The sequence below is a fragment of the Gorilla gorilla genome, chromosome 11, assembly GCF_029281585.2.
Source record: "Gorilla gorilla gorilla isolate KB3781 chromosome 11, NHGRI_mGorGor1-v2.1_pri, whole genome shotgun sequence".
NCBI lineage: Eukaryota > Metazoa > Chordata > Mammalia > Primates > Hominidae > Gorilla > Gorilla gorilla.
Genome location: NC_073235.2, coordinates 140,175,107 through 140,196,181, shown reverse-complemented (window position 1 = coordinate 140,196,181; position 21,075 = coordinate 140,175,107). Strand labels below are relative to the sequence as shown.

The window sequence follows — 21,075 nt, the reverse complement described above, 5'->3', positions numbered from 1 at the left end:
CACAGCCTGTAGGGGAAAGCGTGTGAGGTCAGATTGTACTCCCAGCCAAGTGAAACAGATCCTCAAAGACAAAATCCACACTCCACGCCATGCCTGAGAAAACAGCCTGAGGACAGACCCCAGGTAATGGAGAAATGATTCCTGAGGGTGACCCTGAGTTGGGGACTGGAGCACAAAAGATCCAGTGAGTCACAGGATCCAGGGTCCAAATGACTGAAAGCGTGGCAACCAAAGTAAACCTCACGTCAGGGCTAACGGCTGGCAGAGGACGGAAAGACGGCAGCATTGCTGAGGAGCAGCGCCGGGGACCCAGGCTCCCCATCCTGGGAACGCATGTCGGGAATTACCACGAGGGAGCTGGAAACTCACTCAAGTTCCCGGAGATCCTCTAAAGGGGAAGACCAAGCTGACGATAAAAGCGATGAAGAGGAAGTGAGTGGTGATGTGAGAACGGCAGGCGCGAGAGACGGAGCCTCAGAGAATCTCCTAAAACATCTCAGACCAACGTTCCCCTCCAGGCCCTGCCTTGGCAGCAGAGTCCCTGTTTTAGCCCCTATTTTTTTCATCTCTAGAGTTGCCTGTGTCAGTGATTCCAACTAGTCCGGCTAAGGGTGATTTCAAATTCCTTATAATCAAAAAAATTGATTTTTATTATTTATTTATGTATCTATTTTTGAGATGGAATTTCACTCTGCTGCCCAGGCTGGACTGAAGTGGTGTGATCTTGGCTGACTGCAACCTTTGCCCCCCGGGTTCAAGCGATTCTCCTGCCTCAGCCTCCTGAGTAGCTGAGACAACAGGTGCCTGCCATCATGGCTGGCTAATTTTTGTATTTTTAGTAGAGATGGGGTTTCGCCATGCTGACCAGGCTGGTCTCGAACTCCTGACCTCAGGTGATCCACCTGCCTCGGCCTCCCAAAGTGCTAGGGTTACAGGCATCAGCCACTGAGCCTGGTCAAAAAAAAGTTTTTTTTAAAGCAAGCCACGGTTTGCCCGTGTCTCACACGGGAGACCCTTCACAGATTCTCTCTGAACCTCCTCTGTTTGCAGAGATCACAAATCCACGTCACCACCTATTTGCCTTTCCAGGGCAGGTTGGCAGGCCTAATATTTGATTTGTAGGCTGTGTCCTTTAAAACAGGGTGTTCCGTTTGGGCTTCAGCCTTTCCCCCAGGGCATGAGTCACCCATGTCCGGCTATGCATGGTCTCCTAGTTCTTCCTGGGTTTGGAGAATATCCATTAATTTCTACCATAACCACAGCTGAGGGGCTACCCTAACAAATGCAGAAAGCAGTTACTGGGAGAACTTGACACAAGCATGATACAAAGCAAGACACAAATCAGCACCAATGCAAGCTCCAGGGTGCCCAGGAGGAGGCCTGCTCCTTTTGTGCACAGCCCCAGGTCCCTTGGGTCCAGGACAGGGATGGGTACCCAAGAAGTTCTGGGCTCTTCTGGGGACAGAAGGAGTTAAAAAGCTGTGACTATTAACCAATGTTCCCTTCAAGAAGGTTTACTTTGGCCCTATTTTGTATTTGTAGAACATTAAAAAATAATAACATGTGATGATCTTTTCTGTACTTAAAACCTTCTTAATACCCAAGTGATATGAATGAATCTAAAACACTCAAGATGAGAGCACTCTGAGGACTACTTCTATGGAACTCACCACCAGATTACAGGAAAACAGGGACAATGGAACTTTGGTGCAAACATCACGAGGATATCCTCAGCTAACTCCAGACTGTGAAAAATTCCACAAAAGTAAACAGCTAGCTTTCTTCTACACATAAGCTTCGAATTAAAAAAACAGAGAGCTGAAAAGAGATCTTACAGATTCAAAGAGACTTAAAAGATACAGCAAGCAAGTGTAAGGTCTGGACATTATTTGGAGGTGAGCGGAAAAGTTTTAACACACACTAGATATTTAAGGAATTAGATGTAATTATTTTATTTATTATTATTTTTTGAGGAGTGCAGTGGCGCGATCTCAGCTCACGCAACTTCCGCCTCCCAGGTTCAAGCAATTTTCTTGCCTCAGCCTCCTGAGTAGCTGGGATTACAGGCACCTGCCACCATGCCTGGCTAATTTTTTGTATTTTTTTCTTTTAGTAGAGACATGGTTTCACTATGTTAGCCAGGCTGGCCTCGAACTCTTGACCTCAGGTGATCCACCCTCTTCGGCCTCTCAAAGTGCTGGGATTACAGGTGTGAGCCACTGTGCCTGGCCTAGAGTGAATTATTTTAGATGTAATATATATTTATGGGGGAAATAGGAGATGAGAGGAACAATAATACGAGACAATACACCAATACACAGCAAGCTCTCACTCACTGCAGATAGACCCGCGAATGCTAAAAGTAAACATTTACCAGATATTCATCACAGCTGGGTAACCCGCCCCAGACTCAGTTTCTCACTTGTGCATGGGGACAGTAAAAGTAACCATATCACAGGGGTGTCTGAGGGTTAAAGGAGACAACAGAGATGAAGCTGAAAGAGGTCATCATCCAATGTGAGCCCAGAGAGCTGTGGAGTTGTTCCATGGTCAGTACTGTGCTGGGGGCTGGTGACACAGCACCAAAGCAGTAGAACCCTCATGGGGCTTAGATGCCGGCTGGGATAAGACACTAACAAGGAAATGACTCACTGGGCATTGGAGAAGCGCTAAGGAGGAAATGGAGGAGGGAGTGAGGTCCCACGGTGAGCAGGGGTGAGGAGGGTGAATTTCACCGTAAATGTGATGGAAGCTCTGTGGGGGTTATGAGCCGGGGGATGACCTGATCCACATTTTTAAGGCATGAGTCTGGGAGACGTGGGGAGAATGGACAACAAGACAGTGAGGGTGGAGGGAGAGAAGAGTAAGTGTGTGTGTGGGGTGGATTCCTGTGGTGTCTACAAGAAAGACAGTGTGGCGTGACCTGAGGCCGGCATTGAGGGCGGTGAGCAGTGGCTGTATTGGTTGAGCCACGGGACTGGCTGAGTGTAGGGTGTGGAGTGAGAGGGAAGGAGCAGAGACAGCCACGAGTCCTGGGAACTTAACTTTGGCAACCAGCCTGCATCCAAGATGGGGATGGGGTGCTTGGAGGTGGAGGAGAAATCACAACTTCTGTTTTGGACATGCTGGGACAGAGATGCCAGTGGAACACTTTGGCCGCAGTGTCGTGCAAGCCTTTGCCTACAAAAGTCAGAGTTCAGAGGATGTGTCTCTGATGTGGGTGTAAACTTGGGACTCATTGTTTAGATGTGTTGTCTAGCTCTGTAGTAGCTCCTAGCTGCTAGGGCACATGCAGCTATTTACGTTTAAATTAATTAAAATTGAATACGATTAAAACTTTTTTTTCCCAGTTGCATTAGCCACACTTCTGGTGCTCCATAACCTTGGGTGGCTAGTGGCTGCCACATGGGGCATGCAGATACGAACATTTCCATCACTGTAGAAAGTTCCATCAGGCAGTGCTGGTCGAGAACTCATTTAAAACCTTGGGCTGGACAAGGTCACTGGAGAAGTGAGTGACACAGAGCAGAGAAGAGAGTTGAGGCCAGGGCCCTCGACCCTGCGAAAGGGAATATTTAAAGAGTCCAAGAAGTTCCAGCAAAGGAGACAGAGAAGGCTAGACTCCAACACATGACATAGAGCCACATCCAGAGAGGGCTCAGTGAGTGCTGAGCTTCTGCTACCATTATTGGATTTTTCTACGTATTTTTTAAAAAAGTAAAATCTGGCTAAGTGTAGTGGCTCACATCTGTAATCCCAGCACTTTGAGAGGTTGAAGTGGGAAGATTACTTGAGCCCAGGAGTTCAAGACAAACCTGGACAACATAGAGAGACCCCATCTCTACAAAAAATTTAAAAAATTAGCTAGGTGTGCTGATGCATGCCTGTAGTCTCAGCTTCTCAGGAGACTGAGATGGGAGGGTTACTTGAGCCTGGGAGGTCGAGGCTGCAGTGAGCCATGATCACGCCACTGCACTCCAGCCTGGGTAACAGAGCAAGACCCTGTCTCAAAAAACAAAACAAAAAAAACAGTAAAATGGGATAAAATTACATTTTCACAACTTGCTTTTTCTACTGGACAATGTCTTGTGAACTATTAATGTCAATTTATTTCTATCATTATTTTCATTGGGTGCTGAGCAACCTATTGTTAAATCCGTTGTTAAATTTGGTATTTAACCAAAGCCTGAACATTTGGACATTAGGGTCTTTCTAGTTCTTCTCTCCTGTAACCCTTGTCTGATTCTCTCCTTATGATGACTTCCAGCAGAGGACCTGCTGGCTCAACGGGTGAGCATACTTTTAAGACTTTTGCTACCTTATTCCAAATGGGCCTCTGCAAAGATCTGATATGGTGGCCACTATCCACAGGTGGCCATCAAAAACCTGCAATGTGACTAATAAGACTGAAGAGCTAAATTTTATTTAATTATAATTTTATTTAGTTATAATTAATTTTAATAGCCACTAGTGGCTAGTACCTTCTGTCCTGGACAGTGCGGCCTTAGGTCTATTTATATGATGATTTAACAGGGCTATATATATATTTTTCTTTATCTTCATCAATATGAGGTGTCAGGGCGAGGCTAGTGAACACTCTGCCGTGAAGCAGTTTAAATCACACAGGATTTATTTGTTCTTTGACCATTTGAAAGATCCATCCATGAAAGCATATGGACCCAAACCCTCCGGGAAGATCTGTCATTGGCAATTTATTCCAATAATGGGCCAGCAGGAAAAAGAGGGGGCTTCAAACTAACCACAGAGAAAGGTCAAGAGAGTGTGGGGAAAGGAACACCCAGGACAAACAGAGGGTCAGGAGGGACAAAGGCTGAGAAGGGACTGCTGATCGGGCAGCTCCTGGGATAGGACGTGGGTGTTAAGTCAAATCTATCCTAAAATGCCTATCTGATGCCAGTGGTGCTAACATCCTAATTTTGTACATCTTCAAGTTTTTGATTCTATGGTGCACAGCACTGTGTCCTCGTGGGAGGCAGGAACAGCCCTCCCACTCTATATAGCAAACAGCCCATTCCCAAATCCCTAGTGGCACAGATGACTTCAGAGAGAGATTATGCCTGCCTGGGCTAGATCAAGACATGCTGGCTTCCCCTTCCTTCTCACCGATCCCTCCTAAGGGCCAGCAAGGAGAGCCTTGTCAGGCGTGTGCGTCAGTGAATGTCCACAGTACAGCTTGGAGGGAGGGGCAGGCCTGGCCAAGGGAGCAGGAGCTTCCGTGGCTTGCGGACAGGACGCTGCTCATCGGGGTCTCAGGGTCACATGCCCTCCTTCCTCCAGCATATCAGGGATCTGGACCAGCTTGTTTGTCCCTGCTTTGACAGAGGAGAAATCAAAGTTGTGTTGTTCTGACGCTGTGAGAAAAGGTGCAGGCGTCACCTCCAGACCCTGCCCAGCGTCCTTCAATGTGATTGATGCTCACATCTGGGGAGAAATACTGAGCAGGAATCCATCTGACACACATCTGCTAATTTTAAGAATGTTAAAAGAAATGCATTTTCTTTGGTTTGATAATTGGTGCATTAAGTGAATCCGCTCTTAAGCAAATCAACCCCCTGGCAAACTTGTTTCTGGGGCACTGGCCTTGAGTCTGCACGCTGTGTTCCCCTGATGCATATACTGGGTAGTAAAGCTCTTTCCAAGAAATGATGGTGTGTTTCTTGGTTTCACAGTTCCCCCACCCCTGTTCTCTCCTCTCTCCTATCAGTGGCCTTGAGTTTCCTCGGGCTGGGTCGCGCCCACGGGCATCCCTCTCAGAGTATGTGAGACACACGGGAAACTGCTGGGCGGTTCCCGAATTGCTACATTTGTTACCACCACCTACTTAGTGGGCCCTTGAGAACCAGTTTCTTCATCCAGCCTCTTGCTGATTCAGATATTTAAGACTCGGTGACCGGGAGCAGACATGAGGACCCCGAGGATGTCACCCAGAGAGACGCTACAGAGAACGGGATTCTGTGGCGGCAGCACACAGATGACTGTTCATGTTGAAATTGGTTAAACGCACAGATTAGCAATGATGAAAGACGGGGAAGGAGGTTCATTATTGTAAAAGTTATCTTCCGTTTCATCATGGATTTCTGATATTTTCGCCAGCTCCTCTGCGGAACCAATTTTGGTGCCAAGAACCAGAGCCTTTTTTCTACGCTTGTTTCCTCTGTGGCCTTGCAGAGCGTCCACACCACCTGGTTTGAGCAGAGCACACTGCGAGGCGTGTTTCGACCTTGCGGTGCTCAAGGCAGCTGCACCTGACACGTGCCCACACGCTGGGGCCCTGCCACTCCCCGGGGCTCACGAGGCACCTGTGAAAAGTCTTCTCACAGGTAGAGGCAGCTCTCCTTTTAGTGACATATTTAGCCAATAAGGCAGTCAACAAAAGACAAGCACAAATGAAACAATAAGAAACTCAAAAACCTCTTAACTACCTCTGCCACCACACTGTTTACATCAGGGGTCCCCAAGCCCCGGCCGTGGCCCAGTAAGTGTCCCTGGCCTGTGAGGAACTGAATTGCATGGCAGGAGGTGATTGGCAGGTAAGAGAGCATTTCCCGCCTGAGCTCCACCTCCTGCCAGGTCAGCGGCAGCGTTAGATACTCATAGAGTTCCCATAGCTGTCTGTTGTGAACTGTGCCTGCGAAGGATCTAGTCTGTGTGCTCCTTATGAGAATGAGAATGCGGTGGAACAGCTTCATCCTGAAACCATCTCCAACCCCGCCCCCAGCCCCCTCCCCCTGCCCCTCACATCTGTGGAAAAATTGTCTTCTATGAAACCGGTCTCCGGTGCCAAAAAGGTTGGGGACCACTGGTTTACATGATTCTTTGCCTCCCAAATGTGTCACCTGCTGACATGTACTCTCATAGTAAGACCCATCATAGCAATACCACTTGGGCATTCAGTATTCTCGACCTAACACTACCTTGACACAGGCTTTTCATAGCACTGCCTCTCTGCTCACTGACATTTTCAACACAGTACTCTACGCTCATGCGGCCCCTTCCCATGGGAAGGCATCTGGGGACTTAACAAGCCCACCCCCTAATCACATAGCAGAGTGGGCCAATTAACGCCCCCGGCCACTGGCTCATTCTGAGCAAACAGCCTCAGGCACGGAATGAACAATGTGACCTCGGCTGTAACCAACTGGCCATCAGCGGCCCACCAGGCAGGGTCATCAGAACCCATATTCTTACAAAAGTCCTTTCCTAAGAGTACTGAGAGGTGACCTGGGTGCGTCCTTTCCTAAGAGTTCTGGGAGGTGACCTGGGTGCGTCCCTTCTTTGCAATGTGAAATGATGGAAAGAGCATGAAATAAGGAAAGACGGGTGTCAGAAGGGGGTGAGCCACAGACAGGAAACGCATGGGGGTTTCTGCTAAACCCGCTTCAGATAAGCCTGGACTGGAGCAGGGCGGACCACTCAGCAGTCCCCTGGAAGACAGTGCCTGCCCGGGACCCCCAGGCCCCACTTGCTCCCTCCCTCTCCTCCTTGGAAAACATGGTTCTCCCCCCTTTTCCATTTCTCTACATTCGTCTATACTCAGGCAATGAGAAGTTACAAGTTGCCATTTGAAATAAGGGCTGACAATAGCCAGAGCTGCCTTGGAGACAGGGCAGGATGCACCTGGGAAGGATCCACCCAGAAGGGGGTTCTACTAATGAGAACGATGTTCTGCCCTTGGCACAGCCTGAACGCCAAAGCTGACGCAGGGATTGCTGCTCTGGTGAAAACAGTAAGAGAACATTTGAGTTTACGTAGAGAGAATGGGAAAGAGAGGGTGAGGGACTTCAGAATGTGGAAATGGGGGATCTGAGACTCAAGAGTGGAGGGGTGAGGACAGGGCCCGTGAGACTGCATTTTCCTGCCAGAGTAAAGGGGACAGGGTGTCAGCCCTGCGGTCAGCTGCGTGCTGGTCGGCAGCCTCTGCTCAGGCTTTGAGAAGGTGGTCGTGGCCGGCCATGGCCACCAGGCTGGTACTGGCTGTACCAGGGCCAGCAGGTTGGGCCCTCCCCCGAGGCCAGTGGTGAAACCTGGGCTATAATGAAATCCAGGGGTGACTGGTGGTCCAGGGCCAAGGGAGAGTGGGGGATCGCACGGTGGGGAGGCTCTGACCCCGGCCCCTCCCCACCAACACGAGAGCCTCCTGCTCCATGTGGGGCTGAAATGCTCTTGCTTCACCTAACGGTTTGTTGCGGACCCTGTTCAGCATGGGAACCCAAAGTCCCTCTTCTACTGCTCCTTCTGTCTCCTTTCTTGGTGCTTTGTCTCCTCAACATGCTTGAGCTCATGTCCCTGGGGCTGGTCCCTATCCAAATTCCCTTCCAGTGCGGTCTCCTACAGCCCTGCAGCTTTAAATGCTGGGGTCAGCTGAACAATGCTGCCACCCCCCACCCCAAGGCCTTCACGTTCTAGTCCCAAGAACCTGTGAAAATGTCACCTCACATAGCAAAAGGGACTTTGCCGATGGAATGACATTAAGGATCCTGAGATGGGAAGAGGGTCCTGGATGATATGGGCAGTCCCTAAATGTAACCATATTTCTCCTCATAGGGGAAAGAGGAAGGCAGGAAAGTCAAAGAGAGAGATGTGAGCATGGAGGCACAGGTGAGGGAGGGAGGGTGAGAGAGAGGCAGTGGCAGAAAGAGACATTGTTAGACATTGTGCTGATGGCCTTGGAGGTGGAGGAGGGGCCAGGAGCCAAGGAGTCCAGGAAGCCTCTAGAACCTGGAAAAGGCCAAGAGATGGGTCCTCCCTTGAGCCTCCAGCTGGAATGTAGCTCTGAGGACACCTTGATTTTAGGACCTCTGACCTGCAGAACTGCAGGACAGCTGTGTGTTTTAAACCACTAAATCTGTACTGTACAAGTCACATATGCAGCAGTCCCAGAAATGAATACAAATACCTTTCATCCGTTTCACCATATGAAGCTTCACCTTTACGAAGCTCTCGTAACGCATCTCCTCTGAGCTCCGGACTAGTGTATGTATCCAACACCCGCTCAACACACCTGCGTGATGTCACTTCAACATGCCTGAAACATTTCCCCCACACCTCTCCATCTGTGGCCTCCCCAGCAGAGCTGACCTCAACTCTGTCCTTGAAGTTGCTCAGGCCACAACCTTGAAGTTGCCCTTGACCCCTCTCACCCTGGAGACCCCCCATCTGATCTCTGGTCAAGCTTGCTGGCTCTGCCTGCAAAGTGCATCTGGCCACTTCACAGAGCCCACCGCTGTGAAACAGAAACTAGGACTTGCTGTTGCTCTGCTCGAAGGTCTGTGGTGACTCAGGGGAAGGGTGAGGCCCTGTGAAGCTCTACAGGACCCCCGTGACTGGCACCAGATCCCATGCCCCCCACCTGTTACGTCTCCAACTGCCTCTCTTCCTGGCCCCCTCATTTACTCCACTCCAGCCTCGCCAGCCTGTGCTCTCCCTGGGGCACACCAGGCTCCCTCCTGCCATCTTCGCGGGGCCCTCTGCCCTCCACCATCTGCCCTCTGCCCTCCACCCTCTGCCCTCTGTCCTCTGCTCTCTGCCCTCCGCCCTCCACCGGGAGCATCCTCTCAGCTTTTGCTTAACTACTTCCCTCATATGCTTCCTTCCCATAGGGTGACCGAATCTACTAAAGACATCAAGAAAGGATAAGGGGGCCCAGAAGATAGAGGGGGGAGGAAGATGCGCAGTGGATAGAGTGAACAAGGATGGGTGGGTTTTAGCCCAGTCACTGGGCAGAGTGGAACAAAACCGTGCTGGGATCACCCATGGTGAGGACGGGATGCTACCTGGCATTGCTGAAAAGAGAGGTGGAAGGGCAGCCTCTGTCCTAAAGACTTGATTCCAACATCTAGGTGTTTCAGAATGGCATGGAGACTTTCCCCATGTATCACCTTTTGCTCTATTCTTCAAAGATGTGGCCTAAGTATCACCTGGCTTAGGATATATCACCCTGGAAGCTGGGTCAAGTTGAAATAAAACTATTCAGAGAACAAGTGAATGTCAGTTTGGCAAGTCAGATCCTCTCATTGAGAAAACCAAGGCCAGAAAGAAGAGCTGTGTCCCAGACCCGGCTTCCTGTCCATCACTCTTCACCCTGCATGTGGCCGTTGACCCACCCAGACAGCACCCATATGATGGCCCTGGGGGAAGATCAGGGACCCCAGGCTCCGTGGGCTCAGCACGGCACACTCACTCTAGCCGTTCCTCTTCTTTCCTTCGGAGGTCAAAATCTCGTTGAACAACTTCCAAGACATGCTGGGCCTCTTCATCAGTGAGCTTGGAAAGATCCAGTTTCTTCCCCATTTCTGCTTCTTGTCGGGGTCACACCTGGAATGTCACAGGATCACAAGTCATCAGTCCCAGAAGCCTACCAATGCCAATCAAGTCACAGAGTAAGAGACAACACAGAACGCCACTGACTTCTCAGGACATCTGTCTGTACTTGGGTTAAATGGTTTTCTAATGCTTGTCTGGAAACTTGTGTAGTTTAATGAATTTAAGTGAATCTATGCAAAATTCCCACATTCAAATTTTAAAAGGGATCTACTTCCTACTCTCCCAAACACACTCAGCCACAGGTCCCTCATTCTCTTTCCACTGTGGGGTGAATGTCAGTGATCTCCCCATCCAGGGGCATGGCTCCTCTCCCTCACCTAGGGTTGGGTTTTGCAATGGAAAACCCTGGGAGAAATGCGCCATTCCTGAGGCTTCTAGCCTTAAGTTTCTTGGGAGAGGGAACAGCACAGAAAAGAGGAAACTTCACAGCAAACTCATAGTCAGCTCAGAGTCTCCTGTGCATCTCCTAGACCTCCTAGAGCGATGCTGCAGGCTCTGTGTGGGCAGGGACGCCTGGATGACTGACCCACTAGGTGGAAAAGTTGGGAGACTCCACAGCACTTGGAAGGTTTCACCATCCTCTGGGCGTGGGGGGCTGTTCAGGTTTGCCATGTGTGTGTTTGGGGGTGGTTCCAGGGGGAGGTCATATGAGCCTGATGCCTGTGAGGGTGATGTGCTTGTGCTGGGAATATCCACATAATTTCCCTGGGGAGGCAAAAGTGATGCAACTTGGGAGAACAAAACATCTGGGCAGGATGAGCAGTGGGTGCTGAGATTTATTTACTCGAGAGGTCAGCTGTGGGGCTGCCCAGCAGGGATTCTCATGCCTGGGGTGTATTAGGATCACCTAACACTACTGGTGGCCAGGCCTCACCCTCAGCAAATCTAATTAAATTTTTTAAAATTTTACTTAATTTTTTTTTTTTTAGAGACGAGTTCTCACTATGCAGCCCAGGCTGGTCTTGAACTCCTGGGCTCAAGTAATCCTTCTGCCTTGGCCTCCCAAAGAGCCACGGTGCCTGTCTGAGAATCTGGTGTGACTCAGCTGCTCAGCAGAGCAGCGGCCCCACCCAATGCACTATGTGATGCTGTGTTTGTAGGTAACCTGATGACCAAGAAGTCAAACCTCAGATGATCTTATGCCCTTTTTTTTTTGAAGTTCATCAGACCTGATCCCAATCAATGTCCAAAGGACAGAGGAAGGAAAATCCAAATGTCAAAAGCCAAGATAGGCGGAACCTTAGAATCTTGCTTGCTACTCAAAATGTGGTTCGTGGACTGGCAGCAGCCCCTGGGAACTTGTTAGAAGTACAGACTCTCAGGCTCCAACCCAGACCTACTCATTCAGAATCTGCCTTTGAACAAGATCTCCAGGCAGCTCGAGTGCATGAGTTGGCCCATGCTGTTGTCCTCAGACCCCTCTGAGTAGCAAAGCTCTAGGGGAGACTCATTCACTTGGGTAGTGGGCGGCGAGTCACAGAGGACCTTGGCCTGTACATCCTGTCAGGTGGTTGATGGGTGTGGGGCAGGGGAGTGATGCAGTGGTCGTGGCTGAGCAGAGAATGACAGATCCACTTGCTGGCTTTTCATATGGCAATATCACACAGGCCTCACAGCTTATATTGATGTGGACATTACTGCTGGGTATAAAATTAGAGGAACAATTGTACCAGGGAGAACCTCACCACCAATGCATGCACACTGGGACACTGCAAAACTGTGCACGCTCCCCACAGAGGACTTCCCTGATCATCCTGTGGTTTTTACTCCTTCACCTGTCCCCATCCCTTTAACGTTTCTTTATACCCCTTAACAGTTGGTGATGTCCCATTAGTTATTGTTAAGCTCCACAAGAATAGCACCTCTGTCTGTTCCCAGCACATGGCAGGTGCTTTTCTGTGCTTGCAGCTCCCTGGTGTGCAGCAGGCTGTGCCAGGGAAGCCCTCGGCCCTCAGATGCTGCAGCTACAGACAGACCAGCTCTGCTCTGGGCACTGAGGCTTTGGGGAATGGATGACTGGGAGTTCTGTTGTGAGTAACTGAAAGTTTAAAAACCACCTCGTAATTTCAATAAGTTTTCCTTGAGGACTTGAACCTATTTTCTCAGGAACATTAGAGAAGGGGTCCAATCTGTGTGCTTTCAGGGGGAAGTCTCAAAACCACCAAAAAGACACAATTTTGCTTCTGAATTCTGAGAAGCATCTCCCATCAGTGCTGCTGACCATTTGGAAGCGTTTATCACAAAAATACTAACAAAACTCCCCCTGTGCTGGAGACGTACTTCGATTTTGTTGCACAAGAGGTTAACTATGAAAAGGGACATTTTCTGGGCAGATACCATTTAAAATAAAAATGTCTACAGAGCTCTCATGGAAGTCAGCCAAAATAGTCCCTGGCTTATGCCATAAAAATGGAGAAGGATAATTCGTTGAATTTTTTTGCACCCATTCCTCAACATTTCCACTCTCAAACATAAAGATGAGTGTTTGCAATACAAGAAGAGATTGCCCCAATGCCCTGGGAGCATTCAAACTCTGTTCCTTTACAGTCAGATTTAGGTTCTGGTCAAGAAACGGACTTACTACAGAACTCATTTTTGATGCTCTCACAGAGCACACACTTTCTGGTTTCTAAAGAATTGGAACAAAAAGTTATTATTTGATGCATGACTGGAGTTCATTCACTTTTATTTTTCATGAGTTCTGAAAAAAAAGGGATCATAAGAAGGGCATTCACCGACATTCTATTTTCCGAATGGATGGACAGTGTGACCATCAGCTGAGGCATTATCATTCCCTCTCTTCTCCTAACATAGAAGCCAAAATTCCAGGCCTCAGTTTGAGAAACTTAAATCATGATGTGTGAGGAAGAAAAGCAAAACAAAAGGAAAAACCTGCTTTTCTTATCTTGCAAGCTTCACATTCTTAGAGCACAGTCAGTGACCAGGAAGCGAATGGATAAAAAGATCACAGAGCATCACAACCAATGTCCTAGAGGCTGCTTGGATATCTGTCCCTCCCCCATTCTATCCCCTTTCAAATGGTTTTATTTCTTTTTTTTTTTAGATGAGGTCCTGGTCTGTCGCTCAGGCTGGAGTGCGATAGTGCAATCATGGCTCACTGCTGCCTCGACCTCCATGGGCTCAGGGAGGTGAGGGCAGAGAATATGCTAGACCCATGAGGAGTGCAGGGCTGCTCTGTGCCTGCCCTAGCTGGGTGGGGTGGGGGCTCCCAGAGTATGTGTTGGGGGAGGGCAGACGCCACCCTGCTCTATCTGCTCCTTGTTCCATTTCTGTTTAGATAACGCCTGCTCACGAGGTTCCTGAACAAAACACTTCCACTTACTGCCTGTTCCACTGCTCAGATTCGATCATATTTTAAACATTGGAGACAGCCAGCCTTCCCCAGCGGTTGAATAGCCATAGTGGGGCAGAGGGACGGGACACAGGGATTAATAGGCAGGGAGGAGAGAGTGGAGCTGGTTTTATAAGATGGGTATCCCAGGCCCAGACCGCTGAATTCTAGTGGTGTGTCATCTTTATCCGCTAAAGAGTTGAATTAATTTTTTGGCCAAATTGAAGGGAAATCAGGGTGGGGGTTCCTCCTGGATGAAGAATTGGCTTAACTAGCTCTTGGGCTGGCTGCTTGGGGAGCCTTGGAACAATGGTGATTGTGGGTGATTACTCGCCTGGGCAAACAAACTGGCAAGCTAACAACAGCAGGAATGCTCTCTCTGACTCAGAGCCAAGGCGTGTCGTGTGGTGTTATTCTTGCTGATAAAGGGGAGGTGGCAGAGATGACAACTGTAGTGCCCTCTGCCTTAATCCTTTGTGGCTGTTTCCCGAATGCTGCCATCCAGGTCAGCCTGTGTGGTTATTTCTATAGGTGGGGCCCATCAGTAGGCACTGACCCCCAGCTCTCATCAGTGGCTAAATAAGCACATTTCCACCTAGAAGGGCCACTCCCTTCCCTACAAGTGAACCAGGCACATCTGTGCTGTAGCCACAAGGGTCTGGAATGGCCCCAGCAGCAACAGCACTGGGAGGGTGTTCTGCCCCTCAGCCACCTGCCCACCAACTTGCCATCCCCTCTGCTCTCCCAGTTCTCTGGGGAGTTGGTGGTAAACCTCATTTATGACATGACATGTGTTCTGCATTTACACCTAAAGCCTCAGTGCTAGTCTCTACCGCAAGGATGGGTCCCAGGTGAGGCTATAGGAGGATGGCACTGAGAGGTGGGAGCTGGGTTCCCATCCCAGTTCAGGCACAGCCAGCCCAGCCACCTGGAAAAGATGCCCCTCCTCTCAGGGTCTTAGTTTCCCCATCTGTACCATGGACAATGGCTGAGCTCCAAGACCTCTCTGTCCCTCTCCAGCCCTGGATGATGCCAGGATGTTGAAATTAAGAGGGGCAGTGATGGTGTGGGGGTAGTGGGGAGGAGTAGGGGCAAGGGCTGTTCCTCCAGAGGTTGCTTCTGAAAAGAACAAGACGGTTGGCCCTAGAAGGCTGCCCCAACCACTGAGACTGGGGCTCATTTGAGCCGTTATTGCATTGTGGTTGAAAGGCACCAATTTCACTTTTCCCATTAGCCCACAGGGCTCTGGGACACTTCCACCACCTCTAGCCCCTCACTGGGCACACATTCAGCTGGTTTGTTTTAATTTTTTTCTGAGTCACTCATGTCGTACTCAGTAAGACCCACTGACTCCCCACGTGTGTGCCGGGCACCATCCCATGTTCTCCAAATGTGTCCTCAGTCAATCCTCTGAGGCACCTGCTACTGTTCTTAGAGCCTGAGTGAGGGCCAGGAGCACAGTGACCCATGCCTGATACTTAGATACTAAGGAGCACGGTCCTGGGCAGGGAGGGGGCTGGGCCCAGGAAGGCTGAGGCCTTACTGAGGTCAGCTGAGTCCCACCAATGAGCAGGTGGAGGGATGGGTTTCTTAGGACAGATGCAGGCCAGCTGGAGGGATGTGTTTCCTAGGACAGATGCAGGCCAGCTGGAGGGATGTGTTTCCTAGGACAGATGCAGGCCAGCTGGAGGGATGGGTTTCCTAGGACAGATGCAGGCCAGCTGGAGGGATGGGTTTCCTAGGACAGATGCAGGCCAGCTGGAGGGATGGGTTTCCTAGGACAGATGCAGGCCAGCTGGAGGGATGGGTTTCCTAGGACAGATGCAGGCCAGCTGGAGGGATGGGTTTCCTAGGACAGATGCAGGCCAGCTGGAGGGATGGGTTTCCTAGGACAGATGCAGGACAGCTGAACCCAGGGTGTCAATGTCACTGCTCAGCAGCGTGGTCTGCAAGTCCAGAAGCCTTTTCCTGAGACTTCACAGCCCCCAGCAACGCTGGCCTTTGCACCTATTGGGAGCCTTGCTCTCCCCCGACTGTCATTTCACTCCCTCAGAAAGAAATATGTGAACAAGATACCAGTCACACCATCTAAAAAAGGACCTGTCCCAACTTCCGTGTGGAAGTGAGGTGGAGTTTCCAGTGCCAGTTAATGTCAGTGGGACGCGGTGTCTAAGCCTGGGGAAGGGATTTACAAGTGAGATTCCATTCCTGTAGGGACTTGGGGCTAGTAGGGACGAAGCCCACAGGCGCTCACAGCTCACAGACCCTTCCCACATCTCTACTTCCCACACCTCCCTGGTGGGCCCAGGGAGTCTGTCTGCAAACAAAAGGTGATTCCAATAAAACAGACTTTTAGACGCCCAGAGGAAGCCAGGTGCCTCCTCCCATGCCAAGATCATCTGGCCTCTTCCTCACCCCAAGACCAGCTCCTGGGCTGGGAGGAAACCTTTCCCCTGGGGCCAGCCTGCTTGGCATCAGCAGCCTTGGCCCAGTCTGCATGGCAGACTCGCAATGGAGGCAATGGAGCTTCTGATTAAAACCAACCGTTTTGCCCAAAATGGGGATCCCCTGCCACCCCACTCCCACCCGTGCCCGCACCCAGAGCAGTCTGCTCAAAGAATCCAGGTGAAGCCTGGGGGACTAAGGCTGGGTGGCTGGGAACGCGCTGTCCTCACCAGCCTGGACCGAGGCCGGGAGGCTGGCGGCTGGGGGCGTTTTCACACCAGTGGGTCTGCACGCGACACCGCGCACCCCCCAAAGCCTAAGCCCCGAGTCCTGGGCGCCACCCTGGCCCCGCTGTTCCCTCTTCTCAGTGCACTCACCGGACCCTCTCCGGGGGACGCTGAGTCCCTGGTCCAGCACCTGGGAGAGAAAGGAGGCGACGAAGCAGGGCGTCAGGCCAGCGCGTCAGGTCAGGGCGCCGGGGCAAGGCTGGATAATGAGGGCAAGCAGGGCGCGGGGCGCAGAGCGGCTGGTTAGCGCCTGGCTCTCCGGGGCAGGCGGGCAGCTGGCCAGGTCCTGGCGCCTCCCGCCCGAACCACGTGGGCTGCGCCCCGCTCCGCCCAGCTCCGGGAGCGCGGACACCTCTGGATGCCCTGCCAGGCAGAGGGCGGAACGGAACGGACACCTGGGGCGCCCGCGCGGGAAGCGCCAGTGCGGGGGAGAGCCCCGGATACTCGACCCCCAAGCCAGTTTGGGGAGAAAGACGGCGGCGGGGAGGGGAAAGTTGAGCACACAGCTGCGATTCCCGTGAGTTGCGGCGACTTTGCATAGGTGACATCGCGCCGCGGTCCTGCCTTGGGCACGGCGGGACCCGCTTGCTGAGCGCGCTCTAGAGCGCGCGGCACATCGTCGAAATTTCTAACTCTGCAGGGAAAGCGCTATGTACTTCGGCTTTACAAATGGGGAAACTGAGGCTCAGAAACGCGCCCTACCAAAGCCACCGATCAGTAAGTGGCAACGCCAAATAATAAATAGGACTTTAAGCCCAGGGCTTTCTGCTGCAGAGCGCGTACCCTCACCCCTTCGATTCCGCCAGGCATCAGGACCAGGAGGGTCCCGCAGCCGCGGGCAGCCCTGCTGCGGGGAGGAGACCGAGGCCTTGCCCGCCAAGAAAAAGTCAAGATCCGCGGGCAAATGGGGCAGATGTGGAAGCCAGGACGCGCGGCGCGGTGGTTCCAGGACCGAGGAGGCGCTGCGGGGAACGCCTGGGAGCTCCGCGCCGCTGCGCTCTTCTCCTGGACTCTAGGGCCGGCCTTTGGGTGCTCAGCGGGGCCCGCAAGCTCAGAGGGTCCCAAGGCGAGCCGCCGTCTCCAGTCCGCCCGGCCTGCCTGTCCTTCCGAATTCCAATGGACATTAGGGAATTGCCCTCCTCCCTCATCCTCCAAGACTGGGCGCTTCAGAACTTTCTCTCCCTCCCCCTCCCTCTCCCTTGTCACTTAAAAACTCACATTCTGTTCTCCAGGAACCGCTTTTGCAATTCAGTTTTCATATCTGCAAAATGATAGGAATAAAGCCATTAGGTGAATGAATAGATACTAGTATCTCCATTTAACAGAAGAGGAATCAAAACCTTATAGGATTGTTGTGATATCACATTAGATTATTTGTAAACAGCTTTCAAAAGGCTGCAAAAGAACAAAAAAGAATGTTGTTGCCTGCTGAGCCCAGGGGAACACTGTAGGTGAATCAGGGTATTTCAGGCCCCTGGGCTGCCTTGGGACAGGTGCTCTTACCAAACACCATCAATTGTTGAGTGTGAACCCTGGAATGGAGTGAAGCTTACACTGAAGCCAGTATTTCCACATCCCATGTGATCTGGTGCTTATGTTTTTCATTTCCTTACCTCCTTGCCATATACTTTACTGTTGCTTGTTAAGATTAATAAATCCCTTAAGAGTTGATGTAGGGACTTAAGTTCCTTACGGGCAGAAGTTTTTAAAAATGTTTTTAATACTTTAGTGCTTATTTATTTGAAGTAGTGGTTTTAAAAAATATACAACTGACACATGCTGATATATAAGGTATATAGTAAAGAATATAAGGAGTATAAAATGAAAAGCCAAATTCTCTCTTATTCCCTTACTAACCTCCATGACCAGAAAGCAATCATTATTAATGGTGTCTTCTATATTCTTTCTGAATGGTGTGTGTGTGTGTGTGAGGTTAAGCATGTGGGCTCAAACCAACTGCAAGAGTCGGAATTCCAACTAGGAGTGTGGCCCACAAGCTGTGTCATCTTGGACCTGTTACTGAATCTTCTACTGACTTTTTTCTCTCTTCTCCATGATGAGAATAGTAATGGGAGTTACACATAAGGGTGTTGTGAATCAATATCCCTGCAGCTTGGGTGAGACACCATGTGGTGAGTGCTTGGTAAATATTAATTACTATTCCTGTTGATCTACTTCATCCTTTTTTGGTTGCAGAGTATCCAATGTGTGAGTTACCATAATTACTTACCAGTCTTCTATTGATGGACAGTTAATTTTTGATTTTTTGCTATTTAAATGATTCTGCCATAAATATCATCCTAGATAATTCTTATTGATACCTATCATACATAGGATGACACATGAATATCATTGTACATACATACTGATATATCTGTAGATTAAAAGCCTATAGATTTGGATTTTTTGGATTTTCTGAGTCAAAGGATGTATACAATTTTAAGAGAAAATTCTAGAATTATAAACTTTTTTTTTTTTTTTAATGGAGATGGAATCTTGCTCTGTTGCCAGGCTGGAGTGCAGTGGCTTGATCTCGGCTCACTGCAACCTCCGCCTCCCGGGTTCAAGCAATTCTCCTGCCTCAGCCTCCCCAGTAGCTGGAACTGCAGACGCACACCACCACTAATTTTTGTATTTTTAGTAGAGACGGGGTCTCACCATGTTGGCCGGGATGGTCTTGATCTCTTGACCTCGTGATCCACCCTCCTCGGCCTCCCAAAGTGCTGGGATTATAGGTGTGAGCCACTGCACCCGGCCCTAGAATTATAAACATTTAAAATGGTTAAACAATCCCCAAATTACAGAAAGTTTCAAGTATAACACAAAGAACCCTACCTTCCCCTAGCCATTTCTGATGAAGTTTCTGACATGAGGGTTTAGTGTATTTTATACAAACAAGGACAACCTTCTATTAAACTGCAATCCAACCATCAACATCTGTACATGATACGTTGCTATCATCTAATCATCGGAGTCCTTTCAAATCTTGCCAGTTGTCTCCGTAATTTTTTGTTGCCAAACGATCCAGTTCAGAATCTCATGTTGTGTTTATTTGTCATTTCTAAGTCTCCTTCAAATCAGATCAGTTCCTCTGTCTTTGACTTTCATGGCTTTGCTATTTAAATATTAAGCCGCTTATTTTTTAGGCTGTCCCTAAATTTGGGTTGGTCTGCTGTTTCCCATGATTATACTCAGGTTTTGCATGGTTGGGAGAATCTTGCAGAAGTGAGGCCGGGTCCTCTCCCTGTGTCCTGTCAGCTGGTGCATGGCTGCAGTATGTCTCCTTACTGCTGCTGGGATCCCCAGACTAAGGTGCTGTCTTCCAGCCTTCTCCATGGGCAAGTTACTCCCTTCCCCCCTGTAATTAATATGTATTTTTGGAGGAGGGGTGTACACATTTAAAATTTCATAAGGCCGGGCGCCGTGGCTCATGCCTGTAATCCCAGCATTTTGGGCCAGGGCGGGCGGATCACTTGAGGTCAGGAGTTCGAGACCAGCCTGGCCAACATGGCGAAATCCTGTCTCTACTAAAAATACAAAAATTAGTTGGGTGTGGTGGTGCGCGCCAGTAGTCCCAGCTACTCCGGGGGCTGAGGCAGGAGAATCGCTTGAGCCACGGAGGCAGAGGTTGCAGTGAGCCGAGATTGTGCCACTGCACTCCAGCCTGGGCGACAGAGCAAGACTCTGTCTAAAAAAAAAAACTAAATAAATAAAGAATAAAATTTGATAAACAATGTCAAATGGTAGCAGAGAATAGATTTTATCTTTGTATTCCTGCCTCCCCAGCTTCTTCTCAGGGCTCCCCAGTGTGCCCGTCGGTGGTACCCTCTACCTCCCTGACGTTTTACCCTGCCCTGAGACCTACCCTTCCTTGTTCACTTTCTAAAGGAGGAAACTGATGCCCAGAGAGTCAGATGGTGTTTACTCAAGATCACACAATGAGTCAGAGGCAGCTGATCTCTTCGGTCCTGAGCCTCACAAGCCACACTGTTAAAGTCTGGGTTGGTGGGTGGATACCAGAGGGCAGCAGAGAGTCCCCTCCCTAATTCCTTGTAATAGTGGGCGTCTGGAGACTCAGCCTTTGCTGGGACTTAGTGGCTGGCATGAGAGGGAGGAAAGGATGGTTCACTTGGCCGTGCCAGCAGGAAGCTCACCACCAAAGATGGGCTTCAGAGAAGCACCCTTTAATTTCACTGCCTGGGCATACCCCAGTTCCAAGGATAACTGGTCAGGCAAGTCCCACTGAGGGGTGGCCTTGGGCTTAGCCTCCTCTCTGCACATGGATAGGGGACGTTAGGGGAGAGATGGTTTCTGGCTCACCAAGGAGCCTCACAGAGTGTGGACGTGGCTGCTTCCTTTGCAATGGCAGAGTCCAGGATTAGTGCTGAAAAGGCCTGCAGTTCCCATCCACTGACCCTCTCAGGTGCTCCAGCTCTCTGGCAGGCAGTAGTTAAAACCCGTCCCCCTCAGTCTCTCTGTCTAAACCCTCTGGGCCAATATGGCATTGGGCTAACAAGGGTTCTGGATTTTTGAGATAACCATCCAGGAAACAGAACACATGCAAAATATTGCCCCAAATCTTAGCCATATCCAGGAAACTACTTGTAAATTACAAGAAAATATGTTTTCATCAGACACTGAATCCTT

The 21,075-nt window shown here is 50.1% G+C and overlaps 1 protein-coding gene across 14 annotated transcripts in view; it reads right to left on the bottom strand.

The window, feature by feature from the left end:
- Positions 1 to 20,316, bottom strand: part of MLPH (melanophilin) — a 68,715-nt gene extending 48,399 nt beyond the window's left edge. For 5 of the 14 annotated variants that reach the window (XM_063695316.1, XM_063695318.1, XM_063695319.1 and 2 more), the window contains exons 1-2: positions 16,519 to 16,683; positions 10,202 to 10,335 (exon numbers count right to left, since the gene is read on the bottom strand). In XM_063695316.1, the coding sequence (XP_063551386.1) occupies positions 10,202 to 10,311 (110 nt within the window). In that variant the 5' untranslated portion in view covers positions 10,312 to 10,335; positions 16,519 to 16,683. Of the gene's footprint in view, positions 1 to 10,201; positions 10,336 to 16,518; positions 16,747 to 17,646; positions 17,690 to 17,931; positions 18,109 to 19,086; positions 19,186 to 19,263 lie in introns of those variants that run through there. The other 9 variants (XM_063695314.1, XM_031008711.3, XM_063695317.1 and 6 more) reach the window with 9 other exon arrangements.
- Between the last annotated feature and the right edge of the window lie 759 nt (positions 20,317 to 21,075).